This window comes from Lissotriton vulgaris, chromosome 7 (genome assembly GCF_964263255.1).
Source record: "Lissotriton vulgaris chromosome 7, aLisVul1.2, whole genome shotgun sequence".
NCBI classification, from domain to species: Eukaryota; Metazoa; Chordata; class Amphibia; order Caudata; family Salamandridae; genus Lissotriton; species Lissotriton vulgaris.
Genome location: NC_141695.1, coordinates 412,339,238 through 412,362,657, shown reverse-complemented (window position 1 = coordinate 412,362,657; position 23,420 = coordinate 412,339,238). Strand labels below are relative to the sequence as shown.

General features: G+C 41.2%; 1 protein-coding gene across 1 annotated transcript in view; it reads right to left on the bottom strand.

The window, feature by feature from the left end:
- Positions 1-5,930: 5,930 nt before the first annotated feature.
- Positions 5,931-23,420, bottom strand: part of LOC147701761 (uncharacterized) — a 469,217-nt gene continuing 451,727 nt past the window's right edge. Inside the window, exon 7 of the mRNA XM_086929364.1 lies at positions 5,931-7,333. Coding sequence (XP_086785490.1) covers positions 7,014-7,333 — 320 coding nt within the window. The 3' untranslated portion in view covers positions 5,931-7,013. The remainder of the gene's footprint in view (positions 7,334-23,420) is intronic.

Genomic DNA, 23,420 nt, shown 5'->3' with positions numbered 1-23,420 from the left:
CACAAAATTGCGAAATCACCATTTTTAAATGTTTCAAGAATAGCATTTAAGGAATCTCTAATAGAGATTCCTTAAATGCTATTCCTCGCAAATATGCGAGTTCTGAAATAGCGAATTTTGCATTTGGGATGATGAATCCCAAATGCAAAAATTGCACTCGCAAAGGGCCAGATTCTCAGAATCTGGCCCATTGCGAGCGCAATTACCTTTCATGAATCAGGCTGTAAGGGCCAGATGTAGGTAGCCCTTTACCGGTCGGAAATGGCCGGAAATACCGATTTTCGCCCGTTCCCGACCGGTAAAGGGCTATAGAGATGTAGGGGCAAAAAAAACTTACATTTTCGGTAATTTTACAGAATCGGTAAAATTACAGAATCGGTAAATTTACCGATTCTGTACATTTTACCGATTCAGTAAATTTACCATTCGGTAAAAATACCGAAAATGTATTTTGTGATGTAGGTAGCACTTCTAACAGTGCTACAGGGCCTTTGGAATTCGGTATTTACCATGCAATACAAGTGCATGGTAAATTACGAATTCCTGTGTACATGCACATCTGTGCATGTACACCTGTGCCATGTGGCACACAGACATGCCCTAAGGGCATGTCTGTGTGCCACATGGCACAAAAGCCAGTTGCAGGGGTACAACAGGGTGTCAAAGTGACACCCTGTCCCACTTAGCAATTCGGTATTTTTACCGATTCGGTAAATACCGAATCGGTATTTGCTATTGAATCCTATGGGCTTCAAGGCCCATAGGAGTCAATAGCAAATACCGATTCGGTATTTACCGAATCAGTAAATACCGAATCTTACCAATTCGGTAAAAAATACCGAATATTTACCTACATCTCATTTACAGATTCATAAATACCGAATCGGTAAAATTCGGTATTTATGAATCGGTAAATGAGATTTACCTACATCTGGCCCCAGGTGAGCAGTCTCGCCCTAACATAGTGATTGATTGGAAATGAAAGCGAATCAATATAGCAAGTGGCAGCATACAATGGTGGTAATTTCTTAGTGTTGTCCAACACACACCAGTGTAAACAATACTTAAAAAGGAATAATTTTTGCCAAGCAAACTATGTGCATACAACAGGGCTAATATGGTGCACGAATTAGAGATAGAGGCAGAAAAGAATGGTTAATGGGACACGGCATGCATGAACCATTTTGGTGGGAAGGGAGGGGGCACATGCAAGGGTGGGGGCTCAGGGCTGAAAGTGAGGCTTGGAAAACAATGGTTCTAAGCCTCGCTGTGAAGGCAAAACCTAAAAAAAGAGTTCCTCCAAATCACATAGAAACAGTACTTTGATGATGGGAAATTGATAAGAGAAGTTCACAAGGAACAACACAGAAACAAGCATTGGTAAATGCAGGAAACCATGCTACAGCCAACATAAATAGAGGAAATGTAAGTGGCAAGTATATGAAACAATGAAAGCCCAGGGAAGTAAGGGGGAGGGATTTAAGCTACTTTTAAGAATTATATGAAAAACAATAGATTTTATAACCATAGCGCAAATGCTGCGAAGGCGAAACCTAAAAAGGGAGCGATTATTTGCCCAAACTTCATACCAAGAGGCCCACCCCACAGACATACATAAATAACAAATTCTTAGTGCCCATCCCTTGTCATATTTGTTTTAATTTTATAACAAAGTATGTTAAAAAATAATCTCAATTTACTCAAATATGAAAGCTTTCTTATCACAGTCTGACAGAAACGTATTTGCTTTATTGTTAAGAATCATTAAAAAACAGGAACATCACAATATAGTGATTGATAAAACCTTACTTGATGAGCAATAGTTAGATTATTCAATTTCAACACATTGTTAAAGATCAAAATCATGATTAATGCACTATATACAAATTCTTCATCCAGTGTAAACGTAAGCCTTTTTATGAAGCAATACAATAGCATTTTTTTACAGTTTGTGTACCAGGTCAGCAACATGCATTGGCAAAGACAGTGAGTCTGTTTTTGTCCACCATTCTTTTGGCTTTGGCAATTCCTGTATTGTTCTGTTGTGGTTTTTGCAAAACTTTGCTGATGGGGAAGCTGCCAGGCCCCATCAATTTAAGAAGAAAAGCATTGCCTTAAGCCACAAATATTAAGCTACTTTGTGTGTGAAATTTCTCCTGTGAAAGGACATCATGCTGTAAGTATGCAAATGACTAAAGTGGGCAAACTCATTGTCCAATGATGTAAGCTGGAGTGAACAGAAGAAAAATGTGAATGACACAACAACAGAGTGAGGGATAAGGTCTGGCTGAAAATGCCTAGAACCAACAGTTATATACATCATTTTGGTAAAATCAAAAGGTCCTGGTTAATAAAAAACCTAGTCCTTTTTTGCTATTTTTTTGTAGATTGTTATTACAAGTAGAAAAGGTTGAACAGATAGATAAATAGAGAGGCTCCAAGGGTAGAAATATTTGGATAGATAGATAGAGATGGACGGATTGGCGGATGGAGGGACGGACCTACAATTGTAGCATAGATTGAGAGGGTTGCATAGATAGAAACTAGAGTTAAAACCATAGATAGATAAATGGATAGATAGATAGATAGATAGATAGATAGATAGATAGATAGATAGATAGATAGATAGATAGATAGATAGATAGATAGATAGATAGATAGATAGATAGATTGATTTTGAGCAAAATATTGATACAGTAGAATTCTATTATGCCTTTTTGAGGTTTGAGTTTGAGGATTATGACATGTTCAGAATGAAATTCACCAGAGGTGTTTTATGTATGTACTTTAATTGGAAAATATCTTTTAAAATATTTAATATATTTTATATATTAGATGTATTATACTTTTTGTGATCGCTCATGCTGGCAGGAGATTCTGGAATCAAAGATATAAAACTGAGGCCGACTGAGGACCTGCGATACCCTAATTGTTTCCAGAGGAATAGCCTGACTTGACTAAAGGATCGCTCTTTGTACTTCGACACAAGAGTTCATATTAGACCTAGGCTACATTGCACCCATTACACCTGTGGAGTGAGATCATCTTCAATGTCTTCACCTTCTGAGCACTAACGACATTCTCACCATGAGAACAAAATGCGTTGGCTGATTGTATAATCACCTATTCTGTGAGAATTAACTGATTGAATATAAAGATTCATTTGAAAAACTAAAATACTGGCTATCTGGCTTCCTGGAACTCATCACCTGACGTACGCCCAACCCCTCCGTTTTGCTTGGGATCTGACTCACAGAGGCATCAACTGACGGCTGATGCAAGGGATTGTTGTGCAAGGGACTTGATACAATTGAAACTGATGTGCGGTGCAGGAACAACAGTCTGCCGTCAAAGTATCTCTGTAATTTTGAGAATAGGAATATGTTGTACATTGTGTTAAGAATGTGTTCTGTGCTTTTATAGTTACCTTTGCAACCAAAATGTAGGTTTTGACTGACTGACCGAGATAGATAGATAGATAGATAGATAGATAGATAGATAGATAGATAGATAGATAGATAGATAGATAGACAGACAGATAGATAGATAGATAGATGAATAGATCAAACAGCAGAGCCTCAGTTAATATAATACTTAAATGTCTTTATATCACAAAATACAAGAGCAATGAAAGCAACATAGGCTTTCATACAAGCAGGATATACAGACTAAACTGATTTACAAGTATAACTGAACTCCTCAATTAAAATACATACCAGCATGACATCCCGAGTGCAGTTATAAATGCACTTCAAAGCATGCATTCTAAAATGACAATAACTCTATAAGGAATAGTTTCAAATGCACTCCATCTTTTAATGCTAAAAGTAGCATTCAGATAAACAAAGACCACTCTAAAAGGAACAGCAGCATTACCAGCAGACAGGAACTGATAATGTTGGAATAATAAAGTAAAAACTGAAACACTGGCACAAAGTAAACTGACGTAGTGCCGCTCTGTGTATGCGATAATTCGTGGAAAGTTCAGGGAGGCATAGCCTGATGGGACAGCTGAGAGGGTCAATGCATTTGATGCAGAGATCCTTCAGTGACATGGAAGTCACCAAACCTGGCAAAAATATCAGTGGGTTATTTGTCTACAGCAAACACATGTGTGCCACCTGTAAGGTGCATATTTAATCCTTACATATCTTAACTCTATCATTCATCGATCTGAGATAGATTCAGTTGACAGAACTGATTTGGAAAGTAATCAATGGCAATTATTATAATTTGGTTTCTACTGTGTTATATTAACAATCAGTATGCATACACCTAAATACAAAGGATATACTACATACAATATGTGTTCAATAGAAATGTCATTTTCATTGCTCGTCTTGGAGAGAGGACACACCATATCAGACAGGAACTGTCACAGTCTCTACTTATTCTGCTTGTTTCATCACGCACATTTTTACATTTCTGCCGAAAAATGCATTTTCCTTTTTAGACAGTTTGGCAACATAAACCACATTTGTATCTTGATTTATTTCTTTGTCAACCTGAGAAGTAAAACAGATATTTGTCCCTAAAGTGTTGCAGCAGCTAATGGCAAGTTAAGACAGTGTGCAGCTGTGCTCCCTTCTTTTTTTGATACTTGCTACCAGGATGAGCACCATAAGAAAAGGAATTATTAATTGCACTTGAAGTTAGTTATGTGGAGGTTGGTACACTGACTGGAAGGGAAAGCCTCAAATTCCACTGCTCTTTTGCAGACAGCTTCTGAGCGTGGGAAAGCACACAGTGTGAAAGAGATTCATGGTGCATGTCAAACTAGGTGTGCTGGTGTCAGCACAATGCAACTGGACAAAAAAGGGTGACTCATTTGGAGCGGCTCCTTGCTCATGTACAACCAAATAAGGACAGCCTCACACTATCAGCAGTGCCTATATAAAAACACAAGATACAGTCTCTGTACCTGTGGGCTGATTGTCAAACACATTGCCTTAAATTTTACGATTTGATAACTCAAGAATCGTGGTCTTTATTGCATCACACGCGAGTTAGTGTACACATTTCAATATTTATTTCAAGCATTTAAAAAATGATCATTTTAATTACTAGTTGCCTTCTTTGTATGCAATTAGCATCCAGTCTAATCACAGCTTAGGCACTTGAGTTGGATAAGGAATGAGAATAGTTTAAAGAAAAAATATTTGTGTGGTGTAACCGTAGTATTTCTAGTTGCAATCTATGCCCATGAGAGTTTGAAGTTAAATGTCAGGCAACATTTGCTCTTTTCTTTGGCGACTTCCTACTATTAAAAATGTTGATTTTTCGTTTATTCATTACTTCTGTTTATGTGAGCTGTGTTAATTTGATAAATTAAACACAGTACTTCAAATGTATTGCCCCTGCATGGAAACTTATGGTACACAACTCTCCACCTGTCATCTACCATTTTCCCCGAAAATTGAATAAACGTATTAAGAATGTTTAACCTTGGGTTTTCAGTCATCCGATAATAAAGAAAATAGACACGGCATCTTGAGAGAAAAGCTATAGAAACCAATCAAACACATTCATTGTAGCTTTCGTATTCCTGCCTTATGCCTTTAAGTAGGTGGAGCTTCAGGTCTATTACGTCGTGTTTTTAGTCTCAACAGGGGTTAAAAAGGACTTTGAAAGCCTTCTCTTTGACATTTTAGCTGTTCCATATTAGGTATCCATTATGCTACCATGACCTATAATGCCAGAGTTGGTGCAAATTCCAGTTAAACATTCACAAATTGATTTTTCTGGATCTAATTGCAGTGCAACAAGGCACAAGGCAAAGTCTACTGCTCTAATATGTGACACTGAACCTACTTACATTAGACACTAAACATTGCAAGCTCTAATAATGCCAGCAGTCAGGCACATAACTGAAAATGAAAGCCGGTTCTATTGGCTTTGCCGATGGTTGTTTTTATTTTGCTTCAAATGCTGTTGGGACTATGGTCGGGAAATTCCAAAACTCTTCAACACATCATATCTTTTGGACCTAGTGTTGATACATTGTTTTCTTAAGTCTCCGTTGTAATACTGCATCTGAGATGGTGAAATAACTGTTCTAGCCCCTTATTGAGGCCCCTGGAATTATGCGAGTGTAAAGTTGCCGCATTTTTGACATGATTAAAGATTTGTTGCATTTGCCACAAAATCAATCATCTGCTGCATAATCTGCAAATTTTATAAAAATAAATTGCTTCTAGATCAAACAGTCCCAAAGTTACTAAGGGGCGTATTTATCATTATTTCACGCAGATCAACAAGTCAACTTGCTGCTGCGCTGCATGATAGGGAAAGGGCAGGAATGCACTGTACTTCACCTTGTATGGCACATTCCTCCCTTTTACCAGTGCTGGACCAAAATATGCTGCCTAGTGCCAACGCAGGCACTCTTGCTCCATGGTGCAAGGGTGCTTGCGTTGGTAGAATGCAGCCCCCATATAAATAGGGCAAACTAGGAGAAATACAAATATTTTTGCCCTGCATAGCATTTTGATGCATATCCAGGTCTACCACTTATGGTAAATCTGGCATTGCATCAAAATCCATGGGTATTGCATCGGAACACCCACGCACCACCCATGTAACGCCTCATGGGGGCAGAGTAATGCAATAAAGTGATTTGCGCTGAGAAGCGTTACTCTGGATTTATCAGGCCATTCAGGGCGTCTTGTGTGGCATGATAAAGCACATCTTAAGGGTTACGTCACTTTTACATCCAGCGGTGTGGCACAAAATTGATATAACCCCTTCATAAATATGGACCTAATAATGCAGCTGCATGTTTTGCAGTGCAGTGGAAGACCCTATGCCAAGATTAACTTTTCACCTTTGTATTGCTTATTACCATATTTGGTTGTTAAACTGGTACTAATAATTTGCAACCAACGCCCAAACAGTGTCAACAAGTGTAAAAATAACAAAACATTGCAGTAATACTACCACAAAATGTGACGCATTGCGCTGCATAATTTGCCTTCCCTCACTGCTTAATTTACTCAACACTGGTGGCCCTGTCATTATCCTTCCCAATTCTGATATATGGCTTCGGCACAATCCTCTTGCTCCTGTGTGTAGATTGTCCCATAGCCCTCCTCTCCAGGCATTTCCTTCTGTCCATTGTCTGGTGGGCTTCTAAAAAGAATGTCATAGTTATTACCATATTCTTGGTCACAAGATAACTTTTCCTGGCTGAGGTTTTTGGAGTCTTGCTCATGCGTTCCCATATTTGTGTATATCTCATCCGAGCAATAGTCCTCCTTAGGTGGCTCTGCATGGTACGCGCTGTTGACGACTTTCGGTTTTAATCCAGAACACACGCCATCTTTGAGATGAAGCCCTGGAAAACATGGATTCACTAACATTACAACTGTGTTCCATTCTGCTCTGCTTTCACTGACAGAAATAAGTGAGTGTTACTTCATGCATGTAAAAGTTTAATGAAATGAAAAGAGGATTTGTAACTCCCTTAAGTCATCTGTGTGCATATTTAGAAGTATCTGCTTAGTTCTGGCACACCTTTACCTGAAATTCCTAAATAACCTTGTGGTAAACAACTATGCACTAGTGAGTACATATTTTACATCATATGCAGACCTGATCCATGTGCACATCCACATACAGTTAGCAGCACTCTGCTATTAATACCGGCCCCCTGATATACCAACATAAAAAAATAGTTGCCGTGAGATTTTCATTTTTGATTTGTGTTTTTGGATCATGTTATGTTATGGATATTTGTAGAGCGTGACTGTTACCCGAAGGTGTCCTGGCGCTCTTGGAAGATCTAAAGAAGGCATAAGGCGTGGAGTAGAGTCTCTGAACTAGGTTGAAAGTAAGCATGTTTTAACCCTTTTCTAAATGTCACAAGGTTTGTTATGCCTCTAAGATGTAACGGGAGGTCATTCCAGGCCTTAGCTGTGCTGACAACAAAACTTCTTCCTCCGCAATTGGCTTTTCTTATGAATGGTACTGATACCCACTTTGCCTCCTTAGAGTGTAGTGTTCTTTTTGGGATGTACCAGTGAAAATGTTGTTTAAGATAGAGAAGTCATTTAGCCTGGGTAGACATTGCTGATCTGGGCCAAATTCTTCTGGATGATATTTTTTAAAATGGCGGAACTGTTGCAGTGATTATGTAATATTTCAGGAACCATGAGACCTATATACTTCATTTTGGTTTTGGGGCTCACATAGTCTTATAGAGACAGAAAAAACTCCTCAGAGCAACTCTTCCACCATTTTCCAAAATGGCAGATATAATAGAGGACGAAGAGACATATATAGAAATGAAACAACTAACAATTGTTTTTAATCATTTTATGTATACACCGAACAATGTTTATGATCAGAATATGAAAACAAAATAATGTTTATCACTCCTGTTTTAGACACATTTCATAGATCACATTCATCATTTGTTTCAGCAATCACTTGTGGCACAGTTGTTGAACATTTGAGAAAAGCATATCAACAGGGAGATCTTTCTGTACCAAAGGTTTTGTAAGTACATGTACATGTAAGTTCTATGGGTAGAGGCTTAACATTTTTTTGAGGTTTTAGCACCCTATCAATATCTTTCCAACCAAATTTACATGGATCTTTCTCTACAAATGCAAATATACACATCTTCTGATAAAGTAAAAAGCTCTTTTAGGGACATATGCAGCAATGAAGTCAGGAATTGCGATTCCTAAATTGCGATTTTAAAGGAATCGAAATTCCTTATGCATGTAGAAATCTCCCAACAAATGGTTATTCCTACACATTCCTTAATTGCGACTTCTAAATTGCACATGCAATTTCAAGGGTGCCAAAAGGACACACTGATGCACCCCTGAAATTGCCATGTGATCCCATGTTGCGCACACACATGCCACCAGGGCATGTGTGTGTGTAACATGGAACCTTGAAAAATGCACTTTAGTGCATTTTTCAAAGTTTTTGCAAATTACCATCAACTTTAAATTAAGGTAATTAGCAATCCCTAATTGCAAAATCGCAATAAAATTGCATCATGCATTGTACTTAGGGAATCACAATTTGCGATTCCCTAAATTTATTTGCAATTTAAGGAATCGCAAATTTTGCGATTACTTAAATTGAGAATTTGCATTTGGGTTGATGCATCCCAAATGCAAAAATACCAGCTTCAAAGGGGCATATTCTGCGGATATTTAGAATGATGCATGTGCCCCTTACAGTGTCCATTCAGAAAATATGACATTGGTGGGCTGTCACTCAGCTGGACTGATCTCTTGAACTCACTATATCGAAGATCGTCAAACGTGTGACAGTCAGCATTCATTTCCCACACCTGCACAAGGTAATTTTCTACATCTTAAAAATCACATTCTTCTTTTGTCTTAGCGCAGGCTCAGCACATTTGCTTATAGTGCCATCATAAGAACACTATCTATCTCTGGGTCAAGTTTCTGTACAGAATATGAAGTGGGATTAAGTGCCTATTCTTGCCTGTTCCATAATATACCCATAACTCCGATGATCCTTGACCTAGGAACATTGCAACAAATCTAAGTAGCGCAACATTAACATCTGTGTCATATGACAGTAAAATGACTCCATTTAAACCATTTTGAACAGCCATCTCAACATGTGGTACAACACGAAGGGCAGCTTCTTCCAATTTGGATTTAAGTTCTTGCTAAATAAGGAGTGCATCTTTTGAATATAACTCTTTAGCCACCGATTCCTCGTTGACAATCATTCCACTTGCAATAATTGGAAATTCAGTGTTCACGGTGTTCACTGAGACATTAGCAATGTTTAGGTGAGTTAACATCTCGAAGTTCCATCTTGTTTGATGTAGATGAGTGGAATTTATCAAGTTGCACAGGTCTAGGTGTCAAATCTTTGATGCAGGCAAGGTCAATTTTTACACTTATAGACATTCATCTGATTTTCTCACATTCTTTGAGAGATAATTCAAGATAACTGCCAAAGACAGTGTATAATTCTTGCAAGGTGCACACTTATTTTGATATCTGTAACACAGTCTAAACGATCTCTCCAAAGTTTTGCAAGGATGAAATCTTGACCATTCGCAATTGTGACATATAGTCCACAGCAACAGCAATTTTCAATAAGGAAATCTTTGCAAATGGAAATTCTGCAGGTGAAAGTTTTTTTCAAACTCTTTTACGAGTTTGTGCTTCACTGCTTTATTTGCAGCATCTCCATCAAATAATGCATTTTCTGGAAGAAGAGCATCCAACAGAATGTCATTGATAAATTCAACCTTTCGTTTGCTACATCCTTCACTCTATGTGCTTACGAAAGGTGTTTTTTTTGTAACCTGTTTAGTAGTGGCTGGTTGGGCAAAACTCTTACTATGGCAATTAAAGCGTGTAAGTTCAGCTCTGATTATGTCAAACAGCGTATTCATTTCAATACAAATCTCTCCTGTTTCAGTTCTGCATATAGTTTCAATCCATGTTCCAGGAATTCTAGTAGACGTGTCTTTATATTGTTATCCACATATTGTTTTGCCACAAAGCTGTGTAGTCACACAGACTCAGTCACTTCAAGGGGGATACCATGCTGCTGAATGAAATAAATAAGGCTGTCAACATGTTTATCAAAAACTGAAGTCCACAGAAGGTAAATAGAAAATAAGCCCAGCGCTGTTTCTCAGTTCCCTGTTTCCCCCAAAGGGAGTAGTCCAAATGGCTGTTCATATGCTGAGAAAAACACGTATCACAATTCAGGTGTCCACATATATTCTTTTATTACAAGTTTATTTTCTCATTATACACTTGAGAAAATTCTTCCTCAATTAGTTTCATAAAAAATTGTGACATATACTGCCAAGCCAACACGAGTTGAAAAATGTGCTTCTTCAGTGCTTGAAACAATATAGTTTGAACAATTCCTTTCAACTTTTCAATTTCCACTGTTCCTTTATTTCTTAAAACATCAATCATAACTTTGGAAGCTCCCTCTAATATCTATCATCGGCTGTAGGCATGTCAGTAGAATCTTGCAATCGCTCATGGATGTTTATTAAAACGCTCCCCTCTCTTTCCAATAAGTTTGTGGGGAGGAACAGTTTCACGATGGTCCATTAATTTTTAATTTGTCATCGCTCTGAAAACATTGCAAGTCAAAAGGACTTCTTGGTAAACTATCTGCCATTGAGCAACATATTCACGTTTACGTGTCTGAACATCAAGTCCCTTGGAGCTTTTCATTGATCTCTAGATCATCTGTTCTTGATTCACATCTGGAGACACAGCATTGAACATTCCCTCTCTGTCATTTACCATAAAATGTCTTTGGATACATTTTCTAGAGGTATGGTTTTTTCACCTCTACCTTATTCACTATTTATAAATACCTGGACCCATATCTCGGGTAGTTTATGCAATCGAAATCACGAAGTACAGTAATCAGTGACTCCACAGTCTTCACATGCAGCTCCCAATCACCTTCCAGATCAGCATGTACCAAGTTTTTCCCTAGAGCTATTATGCATAAAACATTTATCAAATACTTGCAAAGTTCTGATTTCCCTTCCCATTCTTTGACAAATTCTATGAACTTGGTTTTCAGGTTTTCTTATTTTGAACTGAGTGTATTAAACATTGCCTGGCTCGGCATTATGTCTTTTGGATGAAATGCACTCTGTGCTTTGTTCACTGCTGAGATATTTGTAACACCTAATTTTTCAGTCTTCTTCCAGAAAGCATTCAATGTTTCTATAGCCTCAGAAATGTGAGCATGCCTTGTAACAAATGACCATATAGAGTTCTGCTCAACACTGACTGCACAATTTTGCTTCCAAAGATTTCAACCTCAATACGTACATCTTCTATCCCACATCCAGAGATACACAATGTTTGTGATGTGTAAGGTGACCATTATTGGATACAGGTTATCAAATTCTACTGGATTACTCATAAAAATGTCAGCTAAAATATGAAAAACACCTGCATTGCAGAAAATTGGCAGGATATGCTTGTCTTCAAGTTGAGCATGCACATTTAAAAAATTCCTTCGAGCTGTGCATAATGTTGTGTAGTTTGTGACTGGAGATGGTGTTTCTGGTAAAAACCCAAATTTCTTCAGAGGGACAGTATTTTGGAATATCAGAACATAAATACCAACCCATTGAAGAACTACTGTATTTTCTTCATTCTCCAGTCCACACCAGATACGCAATATGATAAATAAAGTTAAATCAGACTTGCGGACCGCAGCATCAGGTAGAAGAAGGTCTATATCCTCAGCCGCTTATTATATTTTTGGTAGACTAGAACGTGTGAAAGGCTTGTTCTGATTTTGCACACGTTGGCAAGGCAGTTGGATTATGAGTTTGAAGCTTTGTTTGTTTATGCCTACTGCTGACACAGCTTGTTTTCCAGAAGCTACTTCATTGGTACAGTCTTGAAAAAGCACCATGCCAGTATCAGGTGTGCCGGATGTTCCAGACAAAGAAGATTTGTCTTCAAAATCAAAATTATCAAGAGCAGCAATTGTAAATCCTTTCCTGGTAAAGTGATTTAGAAGTTGTATGCTGTACGCTTCACATGATTTTACTGCATGAGCTGCTAACAAGTTCCTGCTCTTTGCCATGTCATTATAACTTGTTGATACATCAATCCTATTCATTGAAGTTATTAGCTCTCTACTTTTGCAATTGTCATAGATTTCTTAGGCAGTCATCATGCATAGCGTAGGTTTCTTTTTGCTGTGATGAAATTAATAAAACATGATTTGGAAAAGACAGTACATTTAGGCAGCATGAGCTTGTAGGTTTATGGGATGGTCTTCCACTTCTTCACTTATATTCTCAAAGCCAGCATCAATCAAATCAAATCAAGTCAGGTGTTTGTTAAGCGCGACTACTCACCCGTAAGGGTCTCAAGGTGTTGAGGGTGGGTGTGGGGTGGAGGGGGGTTGTGCAGGTTCTAGTCCATCAAGAAGGGGGTCTATCGAAGAACCAGGTTTTGAGGTTTCTTGCGAAGATGGGGAGCGATTTTATCTGTCTGAGGTGGAGCGGAAGGTTGTTCCAGGCACTGGCTGTGCGGAAGGAAAAGGAGCAGCCTCCCGATCTGGTCTTTCTGGTGCAGGGGGCCACGGCGTAGGAGAGCTGGGCTGATCGTAGGGTCCTTTGGGGTGCATGGAATTTGAGTTGGATGTTCAGGTGTGCTGGTCCAGTGTCGTGGAGGGCCTTGTGAGTGTGGGTTAGCATCTAGAAGGTGACTCTAGCTTTGATGGGGAGCCAGTGGAGTGTGCGCAGGTGCTGGGAGATGTGGCAGTGGCTTGGCAGGTTGAAGACCAGTCTTGCCGCAGCGTTTTGGATGTTCTGTAGCTTGCGGGTGAGGTTTTTGTTTACTCTGGCATAGAGTGCATTGCCGTAGTCGAGCCTGCTGGTGACCATGGCATGAGTGATGGTCTTTCTGTGTTCAAGAGGGATCCATTTGAAGGTCTTACGTAGGAGGCGGAGGGTGTCGAAGCAGGAGGACAAAACAGAGTTGATCTGGCGGTCCATTTTAAGCTGTGAGCCCAGGATCAATGTTGTTGGCTTCTGCTCGGAACTCAAGAACTATAGTTTGTAACAGTTTTCCTTTGCTGATATTAATCATTGATGTAAAAAAGTTAAGACAACATCAGGAATTCTTGTTAGCTCCCATGATTTGCAGAACTCTGAGGCATCACAAAATTTGTCATTAAGTCCAAAATGGAAATCTTCAGGAGGCTTCGTAAAATGGTTCCTGCTGATTTAACCACATCCTGTAACCTTATTTTGGCAGCAAATGGGTCATTCTTTTTGTTACTCAGTGGTAAACTTCATTACCTCCTCGTACGACCTCCCTGTCACATTCCTTACATCTATGAGCTTCAGCTCCTCCCCGTAGCCTTAATCAACCAAAATCAAAAACACTTACAGCTCTCATCCCTTCCGTCTAGGCCACACCCACATCCAGTGGGATATAAAATCTCTGACCTCACATCCAGAAATCCTGTTGTTTTTTCTGCAGTACTTCATCAGGCAGGTTCATGGCTTTGCATGTATCTGGGATATGCAGGTAGGTATATTCTGGTCTGCTTTAGCAGCTTGTTGTGGGACTGGAATTGACAGGGTGCTGGAGTCTCTGCTTTAGTGAGAGCAGTTCTCTGTCGGTCTTCCTTGTGTTAGAGCTCTGCTTATCGATGCCCACATTCCTCAGTGCTTTGATTTGCCGTCCTCCCTAATGCAAGGATTTAAGTAACACCAGTGGAGGCAAGGTGTTTTGAGGTTGTCCTTTCTAAAGTCGGCGTGGAGTCTCTGAGGCGGCTTCGTTTTGGTCAGGGGCCCGAGAACGCTTAGCAGTACTTCGGGGGCGAGTCTCAACTGAGGTGTTGTTTCTGTCTGGTGGCTTGTGCAGTGTTCGAGCAGCGCTAAGTTTGGTTGGAGTGTCTGTTGCTGGGATTTCTTTGGTACTCCTGGCAACAAGAGTGATGACAGTATGTTGTTTAGGGGCTGGTTCCTGTTCCCTCAGCTGTCCCTTCTTTTGTGGATGTGCATATTTTCTAGGTGCTGCCTTTCAACTGCGTTTCTTTCCTTGTTTTCTGTGGTTCTTAGAACTCTGTGGCTGTATTCTTCTGGGACTCTGGTTCTTGAAAGTGCTTCTGAGAAGGGGGTGAGGGAACAGTTATTCAGGGTTCAGAGCTTTACAGTTTTTTGCAGCATATTTTGGCATTGCCAGACACCCTGGGTGCTGACTCGTGGAATTCTTTGATAACTACTGGCGAGGGGAACCTGGGTCTCTTCCTTTACATTAATCTGTCCAGTTTGTTCTGAGGGTTTGTGGCAGGATTTGGACTAGCCCTGCCTTCCTGTGATTCCTGGCTTGGTGATACCCTCTTTAGGCTTTTGTGGGTGTATTGCCTGCAGTGGTTAAAGTTGATGAGGCTGGTTTGGCCTCTCAGATTATGTTAGTGTCTGTTATGCAGTGTCTTCTGCTGCAGCTCTCATGCTGCTTGATGGGGTTCTGGTCTGGTTGGCTTCCTGATAGCGTTTGTTACAGGGAGCGGGTGAAAAAGGGGCAATTGGGAGAGTCCCGATGATTTGTTGCACCCTGATTAAATTTCAGATCTACCTCAGTGTCAGAGACCCTACTTTAGCAGGACCAGCTCCTGTCCTGTGTTGTTGGTATGGGCCTCCATGTAGCCAAGCCCATGTACCTCTGTTCTCCGGTGGGGGAGCATGCTTGGTGGTGTTCTGCTGGTGCACCTCTGGCTGGGGAGGTGTAAGGGGGGGCCATGAGTTGGCTGTGCAACTGTATGCCTCTTCCCCAGTTGACTCGTGCCTGGGTATGGATCGGAGGAGCGAGTCCCCAGCATTGTTTTTTCTTGTTTTGGAGCTACTGTGCAGTGGTCCATTTTGGATATTGCCCTTTGATCTTCTGTTTCTCATGGAGTTCTTGCCCAGGTGTTGGCCATTTTGGTCGGCTTATTACATGCTCAAGGGATCTTGGTGTAAGTTGGATGTGGGGAATCTGGTTAATGGATCTCCATTTGTGCACCTGCTGTGTGTGGTCTGGTCCATCCAGGTGGCTCGGTGGTCTTCCACCTAGTGACTTTAGGGTGTGCTGTTGGCACTGGTTCACTTTCTTTCGGTGGGGTTGCTACAGAAAGTTCTATTGAGAGTGGATGTCCATATGCTGGGATGCTTTGTGTCTTTTAGGGAGTGCCTGAGAGGTTTCTTTGATTATGTTTGCATGACAGTTTTGCCAGTGGACTGTCTGGTGTCCGTCTCTGAGTGCTGTTCTTCTTCTGGCTAGGCGCCAATGTTTGAGCTGGATTTTTCATCCCAGTAGAGTTGGCATTGGGATCGGATGAGTATGGGGGCCTGGTGAAATTGTTTTGGTTTCCCAAAGTGAATCTGTTCATGGGTAACTTTGTGGGCCCATTTTGCATGGCGTCTGTTGAGCAGGGTTTGGGCAATGGATGCACTGTCCTTTCTCTGGGGGGGGGGGGAGGGTTTCCATGTGACTTTCCTCCAACTGCATTGCTTTTGTTTATCAGGGATGAAGCTTCTGCGGTTCTAGTGGCTCCAGGCTGTGGCAGGCGGCCCTCTGTTGTTGTGGTTGGCGGTGTTGTCATGATGGAGGATTCCCCTGTGTCTGTGTCTGCTGTAATTTCTCGATCTGTCTCTGTGTTTGGAGGGTCTGGCCTTGTTATCCTTAGCGGACTGGCTGTTGGGTGGCTGACTCTGGTGTTTTTCGTTTGTTCTCCTGAGGTTGCTCTCTTTGTTCTGTATTCCTGGTCACAGGCTATGCAATATTCTTCTTTTCAGAGACGGTGTTCTGGGAACCGTTGGTCGGCTTTTCCTGAGTACATGATTGTATTCTTGGACTTTTTTTAAGATGGTTTTGTTTTGGCTTGGCAGTTTCCCAGTTTTGTGCACAGTGGGAGGCTGTTGGGCTTCCAGAATTCTGAGTTGTGTGGCATGATGCCATTGGTGGCAGGTCTCTTATGGGGCTGTTTTCCTTTTGTTTCTCCCCATTATGATATTTTCTGGTGGTCATTGGAATGAGTAAATTTGCGTTGGAAGTAAATACACGTCCGTTTTTCTGTAACAGTGTGCTCTTTGGGGTGTACGTGCTCCTTAATGCGTCATATGTGTGTTGGCCTTTTTATTGTGTTGGAAACCTTTGTTCTCACCCTGTCTGGATGGGTGGTTCTGGGGTCGGTACCTTAGTTTCCTTCAGTGGCTTCCATTTTCCTCTGTTCGATGGAGTTGATGTTTCTTGTTTTTTTTCCTGACCCTCATCCTGTGGATGAGGTTCTTTTGCACTAGTCTGGATGTATGCCAAGCCTTTAGGTGTCTCTGTCTCATGCTCATCTTTTCGTGCTGTGGGTTCGCTTGTTGTTCTTTTGGTTTAGCTGGACAGGATTAGCGGGCCTCCACTTGGAGTTCGTCACAAATCTTTCTGTTGCTTTACCGATTGTTGGTGGCCAGTGAGGTTTCTGCATCTTTTGGTGATGCTCTACTGTGTTCTGTACACTGTTACTTCTGTGCGCCTCTAGGGCGTTCCTGTTCATTTTCCGTTTTCTACGCCGGTATTGAAAGAAGCCAGACATTGCTTGGGTATGTTCTCATGGATCTAAGGACTGTGACGAGGAGGTCGGACAAGGAGGTAATTCCCGGTTACTTACCGGTAAAGTTCATTACTCCAAGTCTCCGACTTCCCTGTCACAGTGCTTTCTCCCATCCTTCCCTCCAGGTGTTCAGCTTCTTTGGCTTTGGGTTACAGAGGGTTCATATCCCACAGGATGTGAGTGTGGCCTAGAGGGAAGGGGTAGGAGGTGTAAGTGTTTTTGAATTCGCTTCATTAAGGCTGCACGAGGAGCTGATGTTCATAGTGTAAGGACTGTGACAGGGAGGTTGGAGATGTGGAGTAATGAAATTACTGGTAAGTAATTGGGCATTCTTTTTGTTAGACTGACAAAACAAATTCTGTCATTGTACATTCTCACCAGAAACATTTTAATTTAATTATTATGGCTCAATAAAGTTTCATCAATGTTGACCATTATTTCTCTGATCTCACAGAGTGTGAACCCATTGCCAGCACTCAAGTGAGGCTCTAAAACTTAATTTGCTTTATCAAAGAGTTCAAACTTAACTGAAGGCTTGCAGTTACATTGCTGATGGAGCAATCCATAGTCTCAAATGTATGCATGCATGCAGTTCGGGTGGGAATACAAATTTGTTGCAAATGCATTCACCTTGCTGTTTAGATCAGCTACTCGGCTGTAAACTTCATTTTAGAAGAAACTAGCTGCAGAAAAAAAAATTTACCCTTTGAAACTCACATACTCTGTACTTTATTCTTTTGTCAATCCCTTTCACCCTTGTTCTGGCTAAACCACTCATAACACATTGAAGATCCTCTGCCTTCTGATCAGTTTTTGGATGCGGACTAGGGGTACCCATTGATCTTCTAAATGGATGGGAAATTGGTTTTGCTGTCTTCGATTTCTATAGAAGACTCAAATTCTTGTTGTGATTCACTGGTTTATGCAATTGTTTGACAATTTTTTTCCAGGCTTTTTTCCATTATATACGACCTGTGGCACTTGTTGTTATAATGTAAAATATTTGATCCTCTTCACCCGTCAGTGTCAATATTTTGTCAACTTCTTCTTGCTGTATTTCTGTAGCATCTCAAACTCTCTTCTGTCCATCCGCAGTTGATGTTAGCTTTTCTTTTAGATTATTTGTCATTGTTGGAGAAGTCCTCAGATTCTGTAGATAGCAACACTCTGTCAGGAGATAAAGTTCCTCTGCTACCACCTGCTTCGCTCATGTTTATGAATTTGAATCAAAGGAAAACTTTGAAATAAAAGCAATATTAATATACATTTCCAATATGGTGGCAAAAACACATCATTATAGAGCCACCACTTTGGAAAATGGTAAAAGGGTTGCTCTGAGGAGTTATTTTCTGTCTCTATAAGACTATTTGATCCCCCAAACCTAGGTCTCATGGTTCCTGAGATATCACATCATGACTACAACACATCCGCCATTTCTAAAAATGTCGTCCCAAAAAATTCGGCCCAGATAGGCAATGTCTAACCAAGCTAAATTAGTTCTCCCAAGTGGCTGAAACATGTTGGCCTGATTTTTGCAGTTATTTGTTGAAACTGCCTATTGCACTGTTCTGTTTTTAATTTAGGTGGTGAGTCGATATTCAATAACATTTCTTGCCTTTCCGCCTTGTTACTATATTTTAATCCCCACTTTTTGTGTTTTGCACTGCACTCAATTCCCTTGTGATCTGAAATCTAGAAACACATGATAAGTTTCTTTATCTAAGTGATTTTGGGCTTGATCCAATCAAGCTAATTTCCTTTGGAATGGTAGAAGTTCTCTATGATGAAGAGACACACCATCCAGAGAGATGGATGACCAAATGATAAGACTGATCACTATGATACATTGATGGGAAACCAGTAAGTTGCTTCTGGATCTCACTAGTAATCACTCTACGTTTGCTCTCTTATTCTTTTTGGTTCTTTTTTCTGGGCTTTTTTGTGACTTGTGCTCTGACTCACTCTTAGAGGAGTTAAAGTCAGTCGACTAACTTGTTGGCTTTTAGACCCCCGGTTCTTTTTGTTAATTGTATTGTAGTATAAGGGGATGGGAACCTTGGCAGGTCTTTAAATATCCCTGTGACCCTATATCTCTCTGTGGTGTTTTATGTTGTCTTCCTGTACTGTTAACAATCAAAATATGATAAATGAGACTACAATGAAAGAAGTATAATTTCTGAAATGTTAAAAAGTATAAATGAACCTCTTTCTTTCCACTTCTTTCCATACAATTGGTTTATTTTAATACATCTTTATTTATATTTTTTGTTTAACTCATGAATATGTTTTAGAATGAAAAATTAAACAATTGTTTGGCCCCGAGGAAGCAATATTAAATCATGAAACATGTTCTCCAATGAGATTATCATTGTAATTTGTTTTTGAATATCAATGAGCATATATATACGCAACGTGAGATTGAATTCTGAAACTGAACAGGTGTCAGAAGCTTCGAGTAACACTGGAGTCGACACTGATTTCTATGCCCACTACCTCTGAAAAAGAACTCAAGAAACACTTTGGACAATTGCTGTGAATTAAATGGAAAATAACAGACGAAGTCTCTTACCCTCAGTATGATCTGTACAAGCCCCAGGAGGTGATTGATGACAGGCAATGTTCTGTTTTATCCTCACAAGTAGTCAAAGCAATGGAATAAATGGAGAATGGACTGACAACACTCTTGAGGAATAGGAATGGAGCAAGTCCCGACTCAAGGAAGGAATTTTGAAGTAGACACTGAATGACTTAAAAACTAGCTATGAGTAAACTAATATAGTCCTATTGAACTGACTGAACTGTGAAGGAGTACTGACCCCAATACTGATAACAGAGATAACTAACTAGGATTTCGTGAAGTGGCACCAACTAAACACATACTACGAATTCTCCAATTAAAGTCACTTGCCAGAATCCCACGTTGCGCATGCGATAAGAACAACCAAAACAGAAGCGCTGACAGGAATTCCCTCTGAACAAGAACTTCACTCAGAGCCGCGCTGTGACTCCGGTGAAGAGGTCAGTTGAAGTGCGCAGATTCCAGAGCGGCTGTGCGCTTCATCTCCACAGCTGCTCGCGCGCTCTCGAAGACTAGAGCGCTCACTCCTCGCTGTTTGCAATCCCCTTCGGCGGCCATGTTGGGATACTTGCTTCTTCAGGTTCTGTACCCAGCGCCGCAGGAACAACGTGGTGACTCTATGCTGCCTTCTCCAACGTGGATATTTGGAGCCCTGCTTTAATGTCCGTTGAGTTTTTTCTGGCACTGACCTAACGCTGGCTATGGTTCTGGAAGTCTTGACAGTACCCCCTTTCAAGAATGGTCCTTCCACAGCGGGCTTGTTGGGGTGTATCTGATGAAAGGCTTCAACTAGTCGTGGGGCATTTACATGGACTGCTGGTTCCCACGACCTCTCCTCAGGTCCGTACCCCTTCCACTCTATCAAGTAATACAGTTTGTTCCTCGCCACCTTGGAATCTAAGATTCTGCTGACTTCGTATTCTTCGCTCGATTCTACCACTATGGCGGGTGGAGAGTTTTTTAACCTGACCTTGTCTGGACTTTTCTTCAGAAGGGACACATGGAAGGTCGGATGAATTTTCAATGACTTTGGTAATTGTAACTTTGCCACTACAGGATTTATGATCTTCTGAATTTTAAATGGCCCTATGAATCTAGGCTGGAACTTCTGATTACCCTTTAATCTCAAATGTCTTGTGGATAGCCACACCTGGTCACCTTTCTTAAACTGTGGGCCTTGTCTTCTCTTTTTGTCTGCCTGCTTTTTATAGGATTGTTTGGCCTTGATTAAGTTGCTCAAAGCTCTTTTGTAAGAGCTCTGTAGCTCTTCCATTACTCTAGCCACGGCAGGGACCTCCCCAATCTGTTTCCCCAGTGTGATAGCTGGATGTCTGCCTGTGTTCAAGTAAAATGGAGTAAACCCTGTGGAATCATGAGTTGCGTTATTGTATGCGAATTCTGCAGTCCACAGTAATTCGGACCATTCAACATCCTGCTCTAACAGATAGAGGCGTAAATATTGTTCTAGCTCCTGGTTCAACCTCTCGGTCTGACCGTCTGTCTCGGGGTGATAACTAGTTGAATAACGTGCATCTATGCCTAAGTTGTGCATAAAGGTCTTCCAAAATTTCGACATGAACTGTGACCCCCTATCTGAAATGATTACTTGTGGAATTCCGTGTGCCCGAATGATGTGTTGGTTGAATGTCTGCACTAATTGCGAAGCTGTGGGTACAGTCTTGAAAGGAATGAAATGTCCCATTTTGGAAAATGAGTCCACCACCACCAAAATCACCGTGTTACCTTGACTAGAGGGCAGATCCACTATTAAATCTAATGTCACGGTGTGCCAGGGGTAGGGCGCGTTAGGTAAGGGTTGCAATAACCCTTGCGGGGCCTGACGACTGGGCTTCCCTTTGATGCAGATTTCACAGGTCGAAACATATTGTCTTACTTGGGCTGCCAGATCTGGCCACCAAAAGTGTCGCCGGACCAGTTCTTCTGTCTTCTTGACCCCTTTGTGGCCTGCCACCCGATCATCGTGACAACCTCTCAAAGCCTCTTCTTGGAGTTTTCTGGTTGGAAGATATAGCTTGCCTTCATGATATGGGAGTCCTTCGACAAGGTTTCTTTTACCATCTTCCTCGGCCCACTTACGAAGATCCTCTTCTGAGCAGACTTGCTGAATTTGTTCATCGAATTCTTTCATTTGCATGGCTCCGATTATTTGTTTCAATGGAACTATGGGTTCTTCGACTGAAGGTTTCTCTTTGGCTGTTGGGTTCATGCGTGAAAGAGCATCGGCCTTCCCGTTTTTCGCACCTGGTTTGTACGTGATCACGAAGTCAAATTCTGAGAAGTACAAGGACCATCTCAATTGACGTGGCGAAAGGGTTTTAGCGGACTTAAGGAATTGGAGGTTGCGATGGTCTGTAAACACAGTGACAATATGCTTGGCCCCCAGTAAGTAGTGTCGCCAATCTTGGAATGCTTCTCGAACAGCCAGTAATTCCTTGCCGGCGATAGAGTAATTGCGCTCCGTGTCCGACAGCTTCCTGGACCGGTAGGCCACCGGATGCAGTTGCCCCGTCGTTTTGTTCCTCTGTGACAAAATTCCTCCGGTTGCGAAGTCTGATGCATCAGTTTCAACGAAAAAGGCTTGTTTCGGATCAGGGTGCATTAGAATGGGGGCGCTAATGAAGGCCGTCTTCAAGTCCTGGAAGGCTTGTTCTGCAGTTGCAGTCCACACAAATTTTTGTCCCTTCTTTAGCAGGTGAGTGATGGGAGTAACCTTAGACGAGAAATTAGGAATGAACCTCCGGTAAAAATTGGCAAAACCAATAAAACTTTGGATTTCCTTCACACTTCCTGGCGATGACCACTCCTGAATGGTGCGGACCTTTGAATTATCCATCTCGACCCCAGCTGCGGACAACATGAATCCCAAGAACTCCACCTTCTCGGCATGAAAAGAACACTTCTCCAATTTCACGTACAAGTGGTTATCCAAAAGCTTCTGGAGTATAGCTCGCACATGCTTGACATGATCTTCCATGTTGTCGGAAAAAATCAATATGTCATCAATATAGACGACAGCCACTCGGTCCAAGAATTCTCTCAGAACATCATTAACGAAGTTTTGAAATGCTGCTGGGGCATTGCTCAACCCATACGGCATCACTTGATACTCAAACAACCCATACTTGGTCCGAAAGGCTGTTTTCCATTCATCACCCTCGGCCACTCTCACCAAATGGTAAGCTCCACGCAGGTCAAGCTTGGTGTAAATCTTTGCTCCTTTGACTTGATCCAATAGTTGATTGATTAGTGGCAATGGGTACCGATTTTTCACTGTAACTTGGTTCAAGGCTCTGTAATCGATACACGTGCGGAGAGTCCCATCCTTCTTTGGCCGGAAGAAAAGCGGAGACGAAACTGGAGACTGTGATGGCCTTATAAATCCCATCCTGGTATACTCTTCCAAATACTCTTTGAGGTAGATGTTCTCCTTTTCAGTGAGTGCGTAAACTCGACTGCAGGGCAGGTTGGCACCGGCTTCCAATTCGATCTTGCAATCATAGCTTCTGTGTGGTGGTAATTTCTCAGCATTCCTTTTGTCGAACACACTCGCCAAATCTTGGTATTCTTTTGGTATTTCCACTGCGCTAACGGTGCAGATGTGGAGCGACAACTTGGCCAACTCCGTAGCCGGTGATCCCTCGCACTCTTCTGCCTTCTGAGTAAAACAATTCCTCTGACAAAATTCCGAGTTCATCCTGACCGTTCTCCTCTCCCAATC